This window comes from Squalius cephalus, assembly GCF_949319135.1.
Source record: "Squalius cephalus genome assembly, chromosome: 7".
NCBI classification, from domain to species: Eukaryota; Metazoa; Chordata; class Actinopteri; order Cypriniformes; family Leuciscidae; genus Squalius; species Squalius cephalus.
This window is the reverse complement of record NC_137128.1, coordinates 38,319,559-38,341,496: the sequence shown is the minus strand read 5'-3', so window position 1 is coordinate 38,341,496 and position 21,938 is coordinate 38,319,559. Positions and strand designations below refer to the sequence as shown.

Here is a 21,938-nt window from a genome sequence, read left to right as displayed (position 1 = left end):
TTACAATGTCATATGCCATATTAACATTTATTTACCTAATCTCTCATGTTGTAGCGATACGGCAAATCAGCTGTTCTCCCGTAGTAGACGGTTACAGAACGTCACGAAGTAGCAGTTAAAGTCGCGCGTGCGCAATACAACGCCAGAATGCCGTTGCCGTTCCACCAGAGGCCGTTGCTTAAAGTCCCTAATGACGCAGAAGTAGGAGTTGCTCTTCTTCTGTAGAGGCAAAGAAAATGTGATTTTTCAATTCATAACCCCTTTAATTAAACAGTATTTAAAGCCTATATGCTAATGTTTTAATGTATTATTTATTTTTATAACTATTATTAGCATTAATAATGAACTAATTTAATTTATTTCATGTTTTTATTTTGAAATGGTTAAAAAACTATTAAAACAGTTACGATAGTTTTTACTATGTACTGAAATTGGTACCCGAGAACTGTGAAATTTTACTGGTGTTCACACTGACTGCTGAAATTTTGGTATTGTGACAGCATTAACACATTTACTATGGAAATAATATGAATAGTATGTTATTCAGAGCTCTTGACATTAAACCATTAAACTGTTCTCTCTCTCTCTCTCTTTTTCATAATATAGCTGTCCAATATTCTTAAGTCCCAATTTGTGGTGTGCTTCAGTAGATTGGCGTGGCCTGACTCTGCAGCAGATTGCTCACTTTATTCCACAGCCCTTTTCCCAGGTCTAATTTGTGGCGTTCCACAGTAGATGGTTCAGGTCTGTTTTAGTGGTATTCCACTCTAGATTGCTGTGTTCTGTTTTGGACATTGAATAACGTCTCCCAGGTTTGCATGAATCGATTTCTTTTGGCTTTTACTGCAGTATTGGGCACTGGGCAGACTAATTCAAAAAGGTTTCTTCTGGCGTTTTATCTCGTTTCGCAAGTCCCGTTCTGTTTGAAAAGTTCCCGATGCCTTAAAAGTTATTCTCTTTTTGTTGTGTTGCTCAGTGATCTCAGATTGTGCTGAGATGTTACTCATGTCCTGTGGTTTGAGCTGCAGGTTTGAACTGCTGTGCTGCCTTTTGTTGTGTTTTATGCTGTTTTATGCTTGTTTGCCTTTGTGTCATCATGTTTATTTGCCGCCATCAGACCTCTTTAATATATCAATTTGACAAGACATCCACCAGTTTCAATGCGTATTTTGGGATATGGCATTGCCTTTGTTTTCTTGAACACATGGGATGGAAACTCAGCTGAGCTATGAAAGGTTATATTTAACAAAAATTTAATTAAATTAATTAAACATTTAACAGTTTATTTATTTATTGACACATTGGCATTTTTAGTGTACATTTCCATTTAGTGTAAATTTTTTAAAATAAATGTCTGTGTGGTATTTTTTTGTCTTTAGCTCTATCCGCACTAGATTAGTATTACCTGCCTCTAGTCATTTGTAATAATTGCAGAGGTTGTCTAAGATCTTAATCCCGTGCGAATCGGCCATGTCTGTAATTTGTAAAGTAAAAATTCCCCTGGAAATGACCTACCATATTTCACCGAACACCGAGGTCCTGTGATAATATTAGTGCGAATCGGCATCACTGTAATTTGGCGGGGTCGTATATCATTTTTTCAAGGTTTTTGTTTCCTGTGCGCCTTTTTATCCATCTTTAGCGAAGAATGGAGGCTGCGTTGGAGTGTTTTGATAGTATTTTGGGTGCTGGGTCACATCGCTATACCTACACCATACAACTATACAATTTGCAGAAAGAGAAAGCTGAAAATCATCAGAAGAGCAAAAACAAAATGATTAGATGGAGATGAATGACATGTAGCAGCATGTGGTAAGGAACATTATTCTGTTTATGATATATCATACAGCTAGACCTATAACGACAAGACATTTACAAGCAATAGCCTATTGAGATCATATCCGGGAGATAAGTCAGTAAATTCGAGTAAAATCACAGGATTTGGTTATCCCGTGCGAATGTGCCACACGAAGCCACACAAAGTTAATGTATTGACAATTATACACTGGTGGTCAAAAGTTTGGAATAATTAAGTTTTTTTTCTGTCTCTTCTGCTCACCAAGGCTGCATTTATTTGATCAAAAATACAGTAAAAACAGTAACATTGTGAAATGTTGATCCTTCAGAATCCTTCATGATCTTTCAGAAATCATTCTAAAATACTGGTGCTCAATTATGAATAATGGTTCTTATTACTATCAATGTTAAAAACAGTTTTTGCTGCTTGATATTTTTGTATAAACTATGATTTTTTTTTTCATGATTCTTTGGTTAACAGAAAGTTCAAAATAACAGCATTTATTTTGAATAGAAATCTTTTGTAACATTATAAATATCTTTACTGTCATTTGATCCTTGTTGGATAAAAACATTCATTTCTATTTTTAAAAAAGATCTTACTTACTTAAATGGTAGTGTATCACAGCTTTCATTAAAATATTAAGCAGCACAAATGTTTTCAATGTTTCCTGAGCAACAAATATTAGAATGATTTCTGACATGACACTGAAGACTGGAGTAATGATGCTGAAAATTCAGCTTTGCCATCACAGGAATACATTACATTTTAAAATATTAAACTGTTATTTTAAATGTTATTAATTTTTGCAATTTTACTTTTATTACTGTATTTATTTATTTTTTAATAAATGCATTCTTGGTGCACAAGAGACTTTTTTCAGAAACATAAAAAAAAAAACTTAATTATTTCAAACTTTTGACTGCCAGTGTATATTTCTGTTGTGATGTAATGATTGTGAACCCCCTTGAAGAGGTTTATCCCATTAATAGTTTTTTCAAAAAGAGTAACCACTTCGCACTACACGTCTCCTTCAGGCCAGGGTGTTTGTTTGCACTGTTATATTGCTGAGACATCTAATCTGTTGTGATGTTCTTGTTCGCTCCGTTTTGTTTTTGTTTTTTATATGTTTGTTTGCTCTGATGTGTTGTGTGTTTGCTTGCATGTATTGTTTTGTACTTGTTTGCTCCAGTGCGATGTCATTTGTGTTTGTTTACTCCGTTGTGTTGTGTAACTTGTGTTGTTGATGGCTCCGCTCTGATCTGTTGTGTTGGTCTTGATTGCTCCGGTGTAGCGTGGTGTGTTTGCTCTGGTCTATTGTGCTGTCTGTTTTTCATTATGCAGTGTATGTCGGTTTTCTCTCTCTTTCTCTCTCAGGGAGTGTCCTATAGATACCAATTACATCCACTCAGGAAAAGACAGAGCGAAAGAGAAGGAGGGATGGGGCAGAATGAGTGGGAGGGAATAGGACAGCGAATGCACAGGAGGGAGAACGAGTGAGAAAGAGGGAAGACGGCAGACAGACAGAGAGAAATTGGAGGAGAGAGATTCCGTCTGTGAGTGTAATAGTCTCCTGCTGTCAGACTCTGGGGAATGAAAGAGCGAAAGAACGAAGGAGAGAAATGGGAGGGAGATCGTGGAGAAGAAAGGATGTATAGTGACAGAACTGAGGGAAAGAGAGAGCAAGTGAGGCTGAGTTGCATGCACAGTGCATGAAAGACTAAAGTGAAGAACTGAAGGGGAGAAACAGTGGAGAGCTGTTTAAAAAGAAGCGGTGAGAGAGAGAGAGAGAGAGAGAGAGAGAGAGGGGGTGTTGCTGAGGAGAGCAGTGTATCCCTCCATTTAAAGTCTGATCACAGTGAAGTGTGGACTTACAGTGCAGTGTACTTAATATTTCATTCTAGCTTGAGTCTATGTTTCTGTTCTGTATGTGTGTTTGTGTGTGTGTGTGTGTGTGTGTGTGTGTGTGTGTGTGTTTGTGTGTGTGTGTGTGTGTGTGTGTGTGTGGGTGTGTGTGTGGGTGTGTGTGTGTGTGTGTGTGTGTAAATGCTATGATTTATGAATGAATATGAGGAACCTACTGTCCAAAAATGCAGTGTGTGTCTGTGCAAGTGTGCTGTTACAGTATGTGGCATGGGACAGTGTGTGTGTTGTTGTGCACCCTACATTTGAGTCTTTTATGTGGAGTGTGTGTGTGGTAATTATGAGAGGGGCTGCTTGCAGTGAATGCTGCTTTGGTCTATTGTGTGTGTGTGTGTGTGTGTGTGTGTGTGTGTGTGTGTGTGTGTGTGTGTGTGTGTGTGTGTGTGTGTGTGTGTGTGTGTGTGTGTGTGTGTGTGTGTGTGTGTGTGTGTGTGTGTGTGTGTGTTCGTTTGAGAGCAGAGGGAGTCTTTGTGCTGCCGTCCGAAATAATTCCCATCATACTTCAGTTCTCGGAGAACAAAATAACTGATTCTAACTGAAAAGAGAGAGAGAGAGAGAGAGAGTGTATTGATGTTATTTCTCATCTTCCAACTTTTCTATCATCAGCAAACTTTGGAACACACACACACACACACAGACACAACACTATTATCAAGATAAATGAGGACATACTATAGACGTCTGTTGTTTTATTTAATGCTGATTGGTGTCGGCGGCATGCAATCTAATATCACATGAGTGATTTTACAGTAATAGTATATATATCACAATCTAGTTGTTTTTGCTGGAAATTCAATTACAAAAGTTTTATATATTACATAACAATGTAATGTCTGTTTTTAATAAGCTAGTGACTTAAATGCTTTAAAAACGAAAGGGACTTCATCTCATTTTATTATATTGGGCTTTTTTTGTGTAATTTAATGGGCTCAACCCAAAAGATCAGATTATTCAAGTCTGGCATCAGTACATAAACTGCTTTGTATTATGTAACAACAAAAGACTCAAATAGTATTACGTTATAAATATGTTTGGATGAGCCACTTTGTCATAGAAACTATAGTATATATATATGTATTGTTTTAATTAGAAATACAAATATATAATAATAAAAATAATTATTATATATATATTATTTATATAAATATAATATATTCACTTTTTTAAATGTCCAAAATTTAAGGTCCAAAAACCCTTTCTAAATTCAAACATGCATATAATGCCCAAGTAATGCTCAGAATTCTCACTACTGTTGGTTCAATGCTCACATTCAAACCAATGATGTCCAAAAGTGCTGTCTGCATTCAAACATGCATATGATTCCCAAAAATGCTGCCTAGATAGGCAGCTCAGTATTTATTTTTTTTATTTTTTTGATCATACGTACAATGCCCTCTAGGTTCCATTAAAATGTCCATTTGAATTATTCAAAATGTATAAGGCCAAAAAAAGCTGTCTACAGTACACACTAGTACAATGCCCAAAAATAGAATCCAGGTAGGCAGCTCACTATGCTTTCATATTATATAGGTTCAGTTTAAAACACACCTATGATGCTCAGAAGAGTTTTCTAGGTAGGCAGCTCACTTGGTTAATGTCAAACATTCAGACATGCTCTAAATTTGAACAAACCTATGATTCCCAAAAACGCTGTCTAGGCAGCTCACTAGATTTTGAGATGCAGCCAATGAAAAAGAGCACTTAGTGCTTTGGCAGGTATTGAGCAAAATGCAGCCAATAAAGCACTTTGAGAAATAAGAGGTCAATTACAAGGAGGTGGAGATATGAGATCTCTTTATCAAGCAAACAGACACACAGTGACCTCAGCCACCACAACGCCACCATAAACATCTAACAACCCATGGCAGTATAGACTCAACTTCGAGCACTTTCTCGCTCACTATCGCTCCATCTCTCATACACACACATACACTGACAGACGCCAGGAGCCTCGGAGAGTCTTGTGATGGATAGAAGCAAAGAGAGGAGAGAACAGGGTCCTGAGGGAGAAAGAGAGATATAGAGACAGATAGAGGGAGTGACAGTGAGAGGTGAAAGAAGAAAGAAGGGGGGTGAAGAAGATAAACCATAAATTAAATCATTTTAGAACAAAGGAGGAAGGTTGCTACGCAACCAGACAGGGAGGTTACCAGGGGCAACCGCTATGACCTGAAGCTTGACCCTCAAGACGAAGCGACCTCAACCCACATGCACGCAAAACAACCCGTTTTGCTTTCCTTGGTTTTAAAGAAAAAAAAGAACTGAGGAAAGAGTGTAAAACAACACATCAAAATTAAGAAAAAATCAGTTGGAGATTGCAATATATATATATACAGTAGCCTATGCTGTGTGTGTGAATGTGTGTTTACTTAGCTATGCTTCAGGGACAAAATTATGCACAGAAGCTAGCTAAACCTGACAGAACCTCCCTATGGGGATGTCCTCAAAGGTGAGAATAAATAATAAATCATGTTTGTTTTTACTTTAAAATGCAAAAACCTTTCATTAAGGGTGGGTGGGCTTCAAAATAAACACTCTCAAGTGCCAAATGTGAGTAAAAAAAAAAAAAACCTTAAAAAAAAGTAGCCTTACCCTCACTGATGTAAGTGATGCTTTGGTTTGAGTGACTGAACTAAAACACACATAAAACATCTACTCGATAAGACATCTGTTGCATATCCTGACATCCTTTTACAAAGACAGCATTTTTGGGCATTGAATGCATAACTGAATGAGATTTATATGAAACAGGTAATTGGAGTACATACTATTTCAGTATTTCTACTTCAAAATTTCATTTAATTCTATATTAATGTGACTTGTCGTTTATTTGTGAAATTGACTAGCTATTTATGATGATTATTATTTTATAAGTGTAGGCTGCATTTTTGGGCATCACATGCATGTTTGCACTTTTGGGTATCATTGTCATGTTCAAATGCTTGAAACAAATCTATTGAGCTGCCTTCCTAGACAGCACTTCTGGCCATCATAGGCAAGTTTAAACGACTGAATAAAACATAGTGAGCGTGTTACCTTTGGGCATCATAGACCATTCGAAAGGATCCTATAGAATCATCTCACTAGGTTTCGAGACTTAGCCGTTCTCTCTCTTTCTCTCTTTCTCTGGGTCATTTTGTCCCTTCTTGCCCCCTGCTCAGTCTCTCTCTCTTGGGGGTGAGACAGTGCACTAACAATGTTTGACAGGCAGAGGGAGGGAGGCATAACCAACAACAACTGTGAAAAAGAGCGGGAAAGAGAAAGAAAAGAGAATAACTCTTTCTAAAAAATTTAGAGTTATGTTTTGCAGTCATTTAATGAAGACCGTGTCTGCTGCAGGGTGTTTGAATGTTTTGTATGTTCTTTAACAGTGAGTTTTTGTAAATATTTTTTATTGAATCTGATGATTTCTAGTATCTTAATGAGCACTTTTAATTTCAGTTTGATCCTCAAGCAAGCAAGAAACCATCTTTGTGTGCTCAATATAAAAAATGATGACGCTGTAACAATGTTGTTCCAATATCATTCATGTTAAATCTGTTCGTTTGAAATCAGGACTGTTTGTTTTGACATGAAAATTACATTTCATATTTATATGGAACTTCTCTTCAAAGTGAATCACAAATTGTGTGAAAATGGAAAAAGAAGAGAGAAGGATGAAAAAGAGGGCGAATGACATAAGGATAAGGGTGTACACACCCAGGGGGGCAGTTATCGGGCAGAAAAGCATGTGTGTGTGAGTGCTTGGGGTGGGGCAGTTATAGGGCAACAGCTGGCATTGAGTGGGGGGTTGGAAAGGGTCATGTTAAAAAAAACCTTCCGAATGACCTACTAATGCACTGTATACAGCTGTACACAAGTGTTTACTTGAATATGAGAACTACAATGAAATATATTTGAAAATGTCATTTTATTCCTGTGATGGCAAAGCTGAATTCTCAGCAGAATCAAAAACCTTTAAACAATAATGTCCTACTGTGCAATTAATCTAAAGTGAAGCGCTATATATACTATCTATCCTACTTTTTAATCATTTTTTTAAGCAAAAAGGTGATTTATGCTGCAAAGATTCTGTTTTTTGTTTTCAGTAAAATTAACCTCCATAATAGATAAACATACTTGAGAGAAAATCTTTGTAAGATAATAAACTAAATGTACTTTTTCGCAAAAAAATGCTGATTAAGAAAATGATTTTGTAGTGTAAAAGGCATCTAAAATATACATTTTTCCGCATGTATTTATATTAAATGTTATTAAAAAAAATACAAATAAATATTATTGTCCATTCTGTTTATTAACAGGGCCGTCACTAAGAACTCTGGGCCCTGTGACTATATGTTGACCCATTTCCTCTTACGGATCTCTTGTCGGACGGGTAGGGGGAGGTAGTGGCATCATCTGGCATGTCATATCCATAGATCTTCGTTGGAGCCAAATGGGTTCTTGCAATCTCCATTAAGCTTCATAAACTAATACACACACAGATTGCCAGATTATGATTAAGCAAATTTGTCCCAGCAGTTAGAAGATCAATCAAATCAAATCTTATAAATATGCGTAGTCTGACCAATTAATAAGACAACAAGGACTAGTCCAACTGCACACACATACACACACACACACACACACAAACAGTTGGACATCAGAGACGAACCAAAAGGATGTTTAATGCCCATCAAACGTTAATCAGGCTGAAAAATAGACATCTACATATGCAGTGGAGGAAACACAGAGACCGTAACAGAGGCAGAGGGATAGAGGAGAGGGTGTAGAGGTGAGAGAATACCAGAGGGAAAATATGGAGGAGAGACAGAAAGAGACAGATGGAAGGAGGAGGAAAAGGAAAGAAGAAGTGAAGCACAGATGGAGAGAGATGAGAAAGGAGGAAGAGGGAAATGGAGAGATGAAGGGGTTATTTTTCACTGTCTGTTTTTGGACTGTATTTATTACACTTCAACCTGTGTTATCGCTCACATACAAACACTCATCTTCTCCCTCCCTCTCTCTCGTTTATTTCTCTCTGTCTCTCCTTTTGGCTTTCTTCGTCAGTCTTTCGCTGTATTCATCTGTTTATCTGTAATCTTTCGCTTTTGTCTCTTTCAGCAGCCGTCCTCTCTGCTCTCCCTCGTCTATGTGAGGAGGGTGTAAACGATGTTGCTTTAAATATAGGCTGTGTGCTTTCTACACCCTCACACTTTTGTGCATGTGTGAGCGAGAGACACCTAGAAAAAGGCAGAGAGAGAGCAAGATGGGATGGAAAATGACACTGTCTGGGTGTTTTTAAATAAACCGTGTGTGTGTGTGTGTGTCTGTGTGTGAATACTCAGGCAGTGCTTTTCATCTGATGGGTCGTGACTCGTGACCCAAAAATGGGTTGCAGGGCTGAAGACTGCCGGAGGAACGATGCGAAATGTGAATAATAAATTCTAACTAACCATATATGATCATGCATAGAAAAATAAATAGGCTTATCTGCTCCTCAGAGGAAGGAGAAAGTGCTTTCCATGTCTTTTGTTGTTGACATCAAAAGCAGTTTGTCCAGCAAACTCTGCTTTATTTTGGCACAAATTCATCTATCTCTTTGTAGAAGGTTAAACAAGGTAAATGTAAATACGACCCAGACTACATTAAATGTGGGTTCATCTGCATCGAGGATAAACATGGTTTGAGCCAAAATGCAAAAATGCATTTTAAAATTGAGAAATTTATCATTAATAAAATATAATCAATTTAAACTCAAAATAAATCATTCTCAATTCGCAAATCAATGCAATTCAAAATTGTAAACCTGTAAATCATGTTAATGTTTTTGATTAAAGATAGAGGACACATGAATTAAAAAAAAATAGTGATGTGCATGGATAAATCATTTACAATAAACATTGCAATATTCCATTAAAAAAAAAAAAAGTAAATTTTAATTTTTTGGTGAAAATAATATTCTTTAAAAAATCTCTTTAATTAATTAATAATTTTGTTTTCACACCCACCGTCACACCCCTCCTGATTTCACTCCGCTGGCTCCCAGTTGGGGCCGGAATCAAATTTAAGGTACCATGTCATTGAGGACACACACACACACACACATTTGTTTCACTAAAGTGAGAACATTGCATTGATTAATCTAAAGTGATTTTATATCAGGTTAATGATATTTTCTATCATTTACCCCATCACAGAAACATGTGCAAAACAATAGATTTAAAGACATATTTTGGCCGATTTATAAGCTTTTTTAACACACACAAAACACTCTACTCAGCATTTCTCCTCTTCTCTAGCTTGCTTCCTAATGCACTTTTCCAATAAACCTGGCTTTGTATATTGTGAATATTTGTCTCTTTGACTAATTGATTTTGTTCCTCTTTTGTAAGTTGCTTTGGATAAAAGCATCTGCTAAATCCATAAATGTAAATGTTGTTAAAACATTTTAAAGAATTTTTTTGTCACTACTTGTTGTCCATCCGTTATTCCAAACTTGTATTTGTGGAACAATGAATTGGATTTTACAAACTTTGATGTTTGGACAAAAGCAGGTGAAAAGTTCTTAAAAATATCTTCTTTTGTGTTCCAGGCAGGTTTGAAATGACATGAGGATGAGTAAATAATGTCAGAATTACAAATTTCCCATGAATTTTACTGCGTATGTTATCAAGCCAATGTTACGATTTAACAAAAAGTGTCAGACATATATTTGTGTAGTGTGTTCCAATCATGCAGATATGAGACAGTGAAGCCCTGCACCCTTTAGTACTCACTTTAAGTGCCCTTTGGAGTGAGTAGGACTGAGTAGTGAATTCACCCAGATTCTCTCTCTCCCCATTTCCACTTCACTCCATCCACTCAGTGATTAGAGTCGAGTCAGTGTCCTGACATAACCAGTTAAATGGATCAGATGCCATTTTGAGAGTCTCAGTAAGTGCCCCCTGCAGCAGTTGTCCACTGCACAGAGAGCGTGTATGTGACCCACTAATCGCTTATTAACTGCTAACACTGCTCTAATTGGTTGCCGATAAGTAGCCCGCACTGTGTGCGCTAAAGCTAAAGGCTAATTTTAGCCTATTATCTGTTGGCATAGGTTCATTGGGTTTAGAGAGCAAACTCTAATTCTACCACTGTCAGTTTTGAGCGCACATTAGGTTTTCATATGCACGTGAATGCATAGCCAGATGTTCTGTGATGTAGATGCTGAGGCTTAGTATTTTCTCATCCCTTCTGTTCTAACTCTATTTATAAAAGCATCTTGTTAAAGCCTTTTAGGCTAATCAGGCTGAGTTTGTTCCAGCTTCACACTCGCCTAGCGCACCTGCGTTTGTCCCACATATTTGCCCTTGGAAATCCAGCATTTGGCCTGCGATTCAGTAGGTTAATCCCAGCTCTAGCGAAACATCAGGCTAGAATTAAGCCAGCGTTTAGCCTGAATCAATCCAAGATTGAGTCTGACAAAAGCAGTATCATAAGGCCAGTTTGAAATCAGAATCGGGCCAAGATTAAGCCAGCATTCAAACAATGTTAGCCTTGCAATTAGCAATATTTGTCCCGTCATTTAGCCAGCATACGCCCAACATTCAGCCAAGTTTTGCCCCTTGTTTAATCTCTTTGAGTCCAGAGCTTGGCCAGCATCAAGCTAGCATTTGCCCAGCATTCACTAAACATTAACGCGTTGCTCCATTCAAGCTGCCATTAGCCTAACATTCAGACAGCGCTTCGCCCAGAGTTGATCCTGCAGTGGTCAGCATTAAAAAGGTCATCGATTATAACCTAAGTGGTAATTATTGGGTAAAGTGGAGCATGGGCCGCCCTGGGCGGAATTATCATACAGCTAGACTCACATTGGCATTACATCTGGCCTTTATACTCGCACTCACACAGACACATTTGAGAAAATGTTATCATCTGTTCGATGCCTGAAGGGCTTTACATGTGTTAGCCTCAAACCCCAATCCCTACAAACACTAAGCAACCAATATAAAATCACAAAACTAAGCAATTTTTCAGGAAATTTACATTTACATTTAATCATTTAGCAGACGCTTTTATCCAAAGCAACTTACAAATGAGGAGAGCAATAGAAGCATTTAAGCTAAAAATAGGACAACAATATGCAAGTGCTGTGACCCTTCCCAGTTTAGTCTAACGCAGTATACATATTTATTTTTTATTTCTTATTAAATAGAAATAGAATAGAGGAGAAAACAAAAAGAAAGTATTAGTTTTAAAGGGTAACTCTCGCCAAAATGCAACCTAGGGTCTTTTTTGACCGTATTTTCGTTTTTGGTCAAATTGTCTTTTGAATGGGAGTGCTTTGGGCTCTTCTATGATAGCATCAAAAATCGCTATATTTAAAACACTAAGAAGGCTCGACACAACATGAAACTTTGCTCGAAGTGTCACCAGGGGCTCTACACATGAACTCGAGCATTGAGAACAGTGTTTGTGTACACAGAGTTTACTAAAAAGAAAGATTTTGAACAACTCACTGTAGCTGTGTCCGCCGGCATTTTGACAGTCAAAAATAGTCGATCTCCGAATGTCAATGAACTGACTCTGAATTTTAGTATTGTTTCTTATATGAGGATCCTTTTTCAAATACAAGGTCAATATTGATTTTCACTAACAACAAAACAACAAATTATTCGTGAATTGACTATTATTGACTGTCAAAATGCCGGTGGACACAGCTACAGTGAGTTGTTCAAAATCTTTCTTTTTAGTAAACTCTGTGTACACAAACAATGTTCTCAATGCTCAAGTTCATGTGTAGAGCCCCTGGTGACACTTCGAGCAAAGTTTCATGTTGTGTCGAGCCTTCTTAGTGTTTTAAATATAGCGATTTTTGATGCTATCATATAAGTGCCCAAAGCACTCCCATTCAAAAGGCAATTTGACCGAAAACGAGAATACGGTCAAACTTAAAAGTGGCATTTCCATTCTAATTATGCTTTTAAACAAAAGTTTGCTTCGGGTAGATTAACAAAAAGCATTTTGGCGAGAGTTACCCTTTAATGGATCAAGTGTTGCCGAAAAAGATGCATCTTCAGCCGTTTCTTGAAAATGGCTACGGACTCAGCAGCTCGGGTTGAGTTAGGCAGGTCATTCCACCAGCAGGGAACAGTCCAGGTGAAGGTCCGTGAAAGTGATTTTGTGCCTCTTTGAGATGGAACCACAGGGCTTCTGGATGGCTCGTAAGTCTGGAGTAATGAGTTTAGGTAAAAGGGTGCAGAGCCAGTGGTTGTTCTGTAGGCAAGCATCAGTGCCTTGAATTTGATGCGAGAGGCAATTGGCAATCAGTGCAATTTTATGAGGAGAGGTGTGACGTGCGCTCTCTTCGGCTTGTTAAAGATCACTCTTGCGGCAGCATTCTGGATCAGTTGCAGAGGTTTGACAGTGCATACTAGAAGGCCTGCCAAGAGAGCATTACAACAGTCCACTAAGTCCAGTCTGGATAGAACAAGAGCTTAAACAAGAAGTTGTGTAGCATGCTCCGATAGGAAGGGCTTGTTCTCCAGAACCGGGCAGTTCTAGCAATGTAGTCTGTGAAGTTCAATTGATCATCAATCACAACTTTAAGGTTCCTGGCTGTCCTGAATGGAGTTATGTTTGATGAAGTAAGAGCTGTGCTTGTAAGCCTCACTCCCCTGACCTCGAGGCACTAGCGACTGATGCTATAGAGGCTGTGGTCTTTAGTGTCTTTGTTAGTACGCCCGCCTCCCATGCTGGAGAACCTGGTTCGAAGCCCGGTCAGAGCGGCTCAAGTTGGACCGGTTACACATGCCCGTATCATAAATGATGCAGGCTAAGTTACATGTTGAAATTTAATATTTAGTTGTTTTTAAATACCTAAATGCATATATGAGCAAAAATCAGATTTGAGCCATAGAAAACATGGCTAATTAGTATTAGTACTAACTCTTCTCTTAAGATATGTTGTTTTTCTTCAGAATCTTGGAGACCTCAGTCAGCATTTTAATTATTACCATACCTGTTCAATTCCTTCCTATCTCTTTTCATGCTAATCGTAGTCTTCAGTTTCCTTCTCTGGCGACCCGCACAGCGTGAGATGCAGGCAACCTCCTCCCTGCCAATTTCTTTTCTTTCTTTTTTAGCAAGAAATACACAGCACTGCACTCAAAGATCATGATGATGGGGATGAAGCATCTAATTTTCACCTAAGTCTCACTCTCATTTTCTCACTGTCTTGTCCTCTCTCTGTCTCTAACTATATCTTATTTCATGATGCCATCTTGGTTTTCTCTCTTTTTTGGCTCTAATAACTTCTCATTTATCTCTGTCCTGTTGCCCAGATGAAGACCCCTTCCAGCCAGTTACCCAAGATGAGACGGTGGCTGTCGGCGGGGTGGTGACCCTGACCTGCAGTGTGAAGGAAAACGATAACTCCTCCCTCCAGTGGTCTAACACGGCCCAGCAGACCTTGTACTTTGGAGAGAAGAGAGGTGAGTGCCACCTATTTTAAAAGGGAAATGGTGATGCTCATGTTCTTCCAAATCTGTATGACTTTCTTTTTTCTGTGGAGTACAAAAGCAGATGTTTTGCACGATGTCCTGGCTGCTGTTTTACATCAAATTAAAGTGAATGGGGACTGAAGCTGCCAAAAATTGCAAAAAAAGTGTAGCAAAATTTGTCTGTATGATTTAGGCTATATATTTCAAGTCTTCAGAAGCAGAGGCTCATAAAAAATTATTTGTTGAATATCTTCCTGTCTGCCACTGCGTTCAGATCTCATTCACATTAATTTATTTAAGAAAACCCTTTATTGTTTTAGCAAACTTTCATTCAGTCTGGCTGCATTATGTTTTGTCTGGCTACATTATTAACTTTCTTTTTCATAATTCAATCAATTCCTGATGAATGAAATTAAATCTTGTTGTACATTTTTTATCGTTGAGTATTTTTACATTTATTTATTTATTAAGTAATATCCTATTTCCCACAAAAGGTGTCAAATTACAGATAAAACTGGTTGTAAATGGCAATTCACACCGACTTTAACAAACGGACATTTCATGACCTCTCTTTTACTCGATTGCTTTTAAAACTGTGGTCTGTGATTGCAATTACTCGCCATTTTGGTCTGAACAGGAAATTGATTTTTTTTTTACCCTTCCTTAGAGATTTCCACAGAGCTCTTAGTCCCCCAACATCGAACACAAAAAGAATGCGTGAGACACCTTCCTGAAACATTAATATCACCCTAAAAACAAACAGGTGGCTCTGTGATAACGAAAAGCGAGGTGATAGAGAGAGAAAGACTGAGAGAGAATAGAGGAGTGACCTGATTAAAGAGGAAAACAAAAGAAGGCGACAAGAGAGCACCATGAAAAAGCAGAAATAGAAAACAGTCTATTGAACGAGAAGGAAGGAGGGAGCGTTGAAAGAAGGGAGAAAAGAAATACATCTTGTTGTATATCATCTTGTTTTCACTAAATATATTTAAAACTATATAAATTTACAGTCACACTTTAGTTTAAGGTCCAATTCTCACTATTAACTAACTATTAACTACGACTTTTGCCTCAGGAACCTCCTAATTACTGCATATTAATTGTTAGTAAGTTAGTTGTTAAGCTTAGGTATTGGTAAGGTTAAGGGATGTATAGAATATGGTCCTGCAAAATAAAACAATAATATGTGCTTTATAAGTACTAATAAACAGCCAATATCCTAGTAATATGCCTGCTAATAAGCAACAAGTTAATAGTGAGAATTGGACCCTAAACTAAAGTGTTACCAAATTTACTTTTAAAATGATTTTTTTAAATTAGGATAAATACATTTTAGAAAAATTGTGCAAGATAATAAGAGTTTCCAAATTCCAATTAAGTTTATTTTTCTATTGAATTAAGTATAAATCCAACTAAATTTAGTGTGGTTTACGCTTTAAACAAGAAAAACAATTTAGGGTTAGAAATAAACTTGAATCAAGATATTCTCTGAAAACTAATCGGTCACACTTTAGTTTAGGGTCGAATTCTCACTATATCCTAGTAATATGCCTAGTGATTGAAACTTAAGTGTTACCCAACACCATTATCTTACACAATTTTGCTCCCCAGTGAATTTATCTAAATTGAAGGATGTTTAGATATTTGGAAAGCAAGACAAAAATACAGATTTTTTTGCATTTTGCAGTGTAAAAAAGAGAGAGAGAGCACAGTAAAAGGAACAGGAGATGCACACATGCGCACAAGTGTGAAGAGATGAACAGATTAGTGTGGAGGAACGATGGATGGGTGGATGAGCCAAGTGAGATAAAGGGAGGAATGACAAAGGAGGAGTGTGTGCATGAAAGAGCAGGATGGAGGACAGAGGACCGTCAGCTGATGAAGACAAATTAAGTGCCCTTCACTTACTGATAAACCATGAAGCGCACACACATTTACTGTAAATCTGCGTTAGACACAAGTTCTCCTTTTGTTCAAAGGTGAAGTGTGTAATTTCTGCACCATTAGCAAAAATAATAACTTCTCAAACAGGTTTTCTCGATCATTGCCAGCCTGTTTGATCAGACCAACCAGTGGTGGTGGTGGTGGTGGTGGGGGGGGGGGGTTACTTTTTCATTCTACAGAACACTTGATTGGGCAAAAATCTGTGTAGTGCAGAATGAGTCATCAATATTTTAGCTCCATTTCCCCAGAAGAGAACAGTGTTGTTATTATTATTAACTACAGCTAAAACTATTAATTGTTTTCATGATTTAAATAAAACTGAAACAAAATAAAATGTATATATTAGGTGACAAACTTAAACTTAAAAAACTTGAATGAAAATTAGAAACGTTGAAATAAAATTAGTTAAATTACAAAAAAAAAATGAAATAAAAATAAAGCTAAACAGAAATATATATAAAAAAAATATATAAAATGACAAAAGTTCATAAATGTCAAACTAAAGTTAAAATAAAAACTGACTATATAAAAATAAAAGCTAATTCAAAATATATTTTTTTATCATTGCTTAAAAGAATAAGACAAGTGTAAATCAATGTCAAAATCATGATTATGACATCGCAACATGACCACATATAAATATATATATTCAGTATTCAGCCACTCTGCTTACTCTGATGAACAGTGCTAGCCAATTAAAACACAGGTCATTTACATATAGAATTCCTAAATGTACAGCTTGTTTATTTCCTAGGCTTGCTTGCTCACAAATCTAATCTGAGGACTGACAGTCTGCACTGTCATTTTGCATGGTGAAATCTCTGTGTAGTCAATATCCAGTGTATCTTCATGGTTTGCTGTAGTAGTAATGTCAGCATCAGCATGATGCCAAGAGACTTTCTCATACAACAACAGAGAGTAGCTGTCAGTGGAAAGAGAGAACAGAAAACTGGAAACTTTGCCTGTACTCTTGTCTGTCATCTCGCTGTGGTGCTGAACTCACAAGATCTGTAAGAGAACAGAGGCATTTTATGCATTCATGCATACAGTATACTGTATCCAAAACTGCTGACTCGTTCACTGTTCACTACATAGTGAACATCACATGGTTCGCTAGATGAGGAAAGAGTAAGCGTATTCAGATCAGACAATATTGCGCACTCAGTATGATGTTACATACACATCTCATTCTAAGACATTCTAAGACATATACTAAAAAAAAAAAATCTTATTGTAAATGGATTTCAAAGTCATATGAATGTAGTGTAGATCAGGATCGTACACATTGTGGGTTTTTTTAACTACAAAAAAGTTTGAGTCTGATAAAGGTGAACATGGAAGAGTTAGAGAGATGGTAGAAAGCAATCGCGTAAATCTAAATCACAATGGTTTTGACTAACGTTATCAGCGGACTTCAGGGGGGAAAATAAAATGCTAAAAATTCCAGAATATGGCACCTATGTAGTGTATGTGTTTCTCTTATCTGCTCTGTCGTTCTCAGCACTGAGAGATAACCGTATCCAGTTGGTAAAGTCCACGGGTACAGAGCTGATAATCACCATCGCAGAGGTTCAGCTGTCAGATGATGGAGAGTACACCTGTTCCATTTTCACCATGCCTGTACGGACTGCACGAGCCACAGTTACTGTACTAGGTATGTGTGTGTGTGTGTGTGTATGTATGTTCATTTTCAGTCATATGTGAATCAGTAGAATAATTGATACATATGTAGCATATTCCTCATCGCTCTTCATGTATTTCACTAAAAGTCTGAGACTATCATGGCTAACTTTAGCATGAGGAAAATATTGGTTTGTTTAAAGGACAATGGCCTTTCATTTAATGTATTTTTGTCCCATCTGAAAGCATGGCTTTTCTATTAGATGATTAAAAGAGCTCTCAAAGTGATCTTAGCCACAAATGGCCAATCATTGAAATGGTGATGCAACTGAAACCATTAGAAAATTAAAACATCGTTGTCATTCAATCCAACACAGACAATTCCATCCATCCATCCATCTAACCCATTCATGAAGAGTCATTTTTTCATGAGTCAGTCTGCCCTGGTCATGATGTATGTTTGTTTATGTGTGTATACCCTTGAGACAACTCAAAGTTTTGTAGCCATAATGTTGCTGGCTTGATCATTTTTTAAAAATTCACATTCAATTCAGATTGACAGGTCACACTGCGAAGTAGTAGAAGTTTGATATTTGCTAGCAACTGCCATGTTGCACACCAAAATCATTAAATATCCAGATATACATGTTGTCATTGATAACTGACATCTGTGCTTCACCTCTTTTGAAAAGCACCAGGCGCTCATGGTAAGCATGTTTGATGTGACCAGGTCCACACGGAACCTGCACACTGCTCCACATTTTCTGTACTGGTTTTGGGGAGAAAATCTGCATAATTTATTTAAATATGGTAAAATGTGTTAAATGGAGTTGAGAGTATTGTACTCTTTCTGGCAGCTAAAAACATTATAAAAGTTTTTAATATAAAAAAAAATTGCGATTGGTGGGGGGTGTGAATGATGGGCATTTGAATTTGCAGAAATCTACAGAGCAGAATTAATTTGGTGCAAATTCCACGAAGGCCTAATAACAAGTAGCTAGTTGTCGTTGATAGTGAGCTGCTACTTAGGGAGCAGAACTGTTTTCATTTTATTTACATTTTAAGCCAGAATTTAGCCCCTTATCTAGCCAGAATCTAGCCCCTTAGTTTCTTCAAATTGCACCTGGAAATATTATGTATTTACTTCATAATATCTCTGTTTTTCTCTCACAGGTGTTCCAGGTAAGCCGGTGATAACAGGTTTTGAAGATGCTGTTCAGGAGGGCAGCACGGTTACTCTTACCTGCACGAGTTCAGGCAGCAAACCTCCTGCTAAACTACACTGGTACCTTAATCAAGAGGAGAAACCGGGTAAACACACACACACACACACACACACACACACACACAGTCAGGTCAAAAATCCACTTTGAACTCAAACGGTTGTTGTTCAGTAATTACAGTGTTTAATTTGTGTTTGTGTATGTGTAGGGCGTCCTGATGTTGTGGAGTCCAACCCTGAAGAACCAACCTACACAGTAACCAGCGAGCTCATCTTCACTGTCACAAGGGATGATAACAACGCTCTGATCGCCTGTGCGGTGGATCACCCGTCCATTGCCAATGGAGACAAGAAGACAGAACAGCCCCTCAGCGTCTTGTGTAAGACACACATACAAAAGCCAGAAGGCTTATTTCACATAGCTGTTGTGTAGAGCTGAACGGTATGAAGCTGTTCTACTGTGTGATTTTAGAAATGTCAATAAGCAGAAGTTCTGCCAATAAAGTTTATATCACAGATGATATAACAGACAGGTGCTTTCAGCATAGACTGTTTGATTTTAATGGGAGCATTTATGATTTGATGCATACATTGTAAATACTGTGTATGCCAGCTGTAAACAACCCACAATTACAATGTCACAATGTGCCGCTTTGAAATAAAATTAAACCGAAGTGCGTTCACACATCACAACTGTTTTTCACCATTACTTATTTCTATATAGAAGGTTTTCCTGGCTACCCTTAATGTTTCTTTGTACATTGCATTCAAAGTAATACATTTGATCAGTTCATTCATTCCCTGTGAATCAAACCCGCATGACCTTGACATTGCTGGCATCATCTACTTGTTTGAGCCTCAGAAACGTGTTGTAATATATCACTGTTTTTATTATATTTTTAACACAAAACTGCTAAAAAAATCTGAAACAGCTGTTTTGGTGTTGATGTCTAGCTTATTATTTTGAAATGCATTTGTGCTTTTTCTCAGTTTCTCCTAGCGTGTCAATTCAGCCTGAGAGTGACCTGCCCAGAGAAGGAGAGAAGTTTTACCTGCAGTGTGTGGCGAATGGAAATCCAGAGTAAGACACACACACACACACACGCACGCACTCTCTCATTTCCATCCTTGACATTCATGTTTTATGTATGAAGCTAAAAATGGTCAGCCTATTGATCTCCTTTCTCTCTTTTACACACACCAAAATACACAGAGTTCTGTTTGACAGTATTACAGAGATATTTTCCTTGATGTTACATGAGATGCAGATAGAAGACAGAAAGAGGGATCAGAGACATCCTTACATAGGGTTGTTTTAAATGCAGATCCTCTATGATCTCAGTCAGTTCAACAACTCCCTTTCGGGAGCTAACGGATGAAACATTATTATTTCAGATATATTTATTACATTTTAGTTACTTAAGCCTTGCTTATATATCACATAAATATTTCTCCCTGGAAATTGAAGTTAATGTAATTGAATATCACCCTCTACTGGTGCAGGATCGCATTACAACTCATTATGGCTTCTGACATCCATTAGTCCCACACTGAGAGCTATTCAACCCCATTTAGACATCCCATAGTGTTTTTCTGTCGCATTTTCCCATTTGCTTTTACTCTCTATCTCTTCCTTACTGGAATGGGAGCACAAATAGGGGGTTGTATCTGAAGAAGATACCGTATCAGAGGTGGCACTTACAGGGTCCGTAATGATGTTTTGATCTTTTTGCTGCACAGACACACACACGCACACACACATGCACACACACATACACACACACATATGTTGGATTGCCATGTTTTATGGGGACTCTCTATAGACAAAATTATTTTTATACTGTACAAACTGTTTTGTATATTCTATCCCATACCCTAAACCTACCCATCACAGAAAACTTTCAGAAAACATCCCCACAATGTAGTATTTACCAGGAAGACACACACAGATATATATACTGTATACACACTGACACTACACAGACATTTGGGGCCAGCAAGGATGTATTAAATTGATCAAAAGAGACAGTAAAGACATTCCTTTAGTGTGGGTTGCCATACTTGGCCTTCACTTCAGTTCACTTTTAAATTGTAATGAAATTTCACAATATTACTGTTTTTAATGCATTTTTAATCAATCCCTTGTGAGCAGAAATGACCCCAAACTTTTGAACAATAGTGTGTGTCACTATCATATATTATCCAGTTTCTGTGTGAAACGCTACCTCTAATACAACATATCCTTGCTTGTTTTGTTGTCTTACTGTATTGCAAGTAACATATCTCATGCCAGAGCTAGAGAAAGAGAAGACTAATGTATTCGTTTAGTCATTACAGCACAATTCTATCAACATCAATCAAAATGATATTATTTGGTTTATTCATGCTCTCAAATAATGATTTGCCTATGTCCTCATCATAATTCTCTAAATCCCTGTAACACACACAGTCACGCTGATTTGGACTCACAGAAAAAAAGCCACAGTTAGTTTGGCATATGAGGGGATTTTAGAGGTGAAGCGTGTAATTTTTTGATGCTAAAATACTTTCTTTTATCCCAGCAGTAGGTTGACTTCCCCAGGAAGTGTGAACACTGTGGCTGTGTGGCGCAATCAAAACATTTCTCTGTTCGTTTGAGTACCAACCAGACCAGACCAGCACAACACAGCAACATTGGCTCAACCAATGGCGGGACTTTGGGGCGGGGCTATCTGTTTGGTTAACCAATTGAAAACAGGGAGAGTATTCAGGAAACTTATTTGAACACAAACACTGGCCCTGTCCCAAATCCCACCACGCTTGTAGTAGTCCACCCATAAATGAACTTCTAATCCTGATTGAGTTAAACGATAGCAGCTGTTTCTGGGAGTTAACTTTTCTGTTTGTGTCATATGACCCTTCAGGTCAGGTGGGTCACAACACTGGTGGTTTGGCTACATGGGATACACAGGTGTATCCTTCCCTTGCA

General features: G+C 37.6%; 1 protein-coding gene across 4 annotated transcripts in view; it reads left to right on the top strand.

Annotated features, from left to right (window-relative positions):
* cadm3 (cell adhesion molecule 3) overlaps positions 1-21,938 on the top strand; it is a 62,490-nt gene that overhangs the window by 28,365 nt on the left and 12,187 nt on the right. For all 4 annotated transcript variants that reach the window (XM_079876285.1, XM_079876284.1, XM_079876282.1 and 1 more), the window contains exons 3-7: positions 14,026-14,175; positions 17,630-17,782; positions 18,922-19,059; positions 19,180-19,350; positions 19,961-20,051. In XM_079876285.1, the coding sequence (XP_079732411.1) occupies positions 14,026-14,175; positions 17,630-17,782; positions 18,922-19,059; positions 19,180-19,350; positions 19,961-20,051 (703 nt within the window). The remainder of the gene's footprint in view (positions 1-14,025; positions 14,176-17,629; positions 17,783-18,921; positions 19,060-19,179; positions 19,351-19,960; positions 20,052-21,938) is intronic.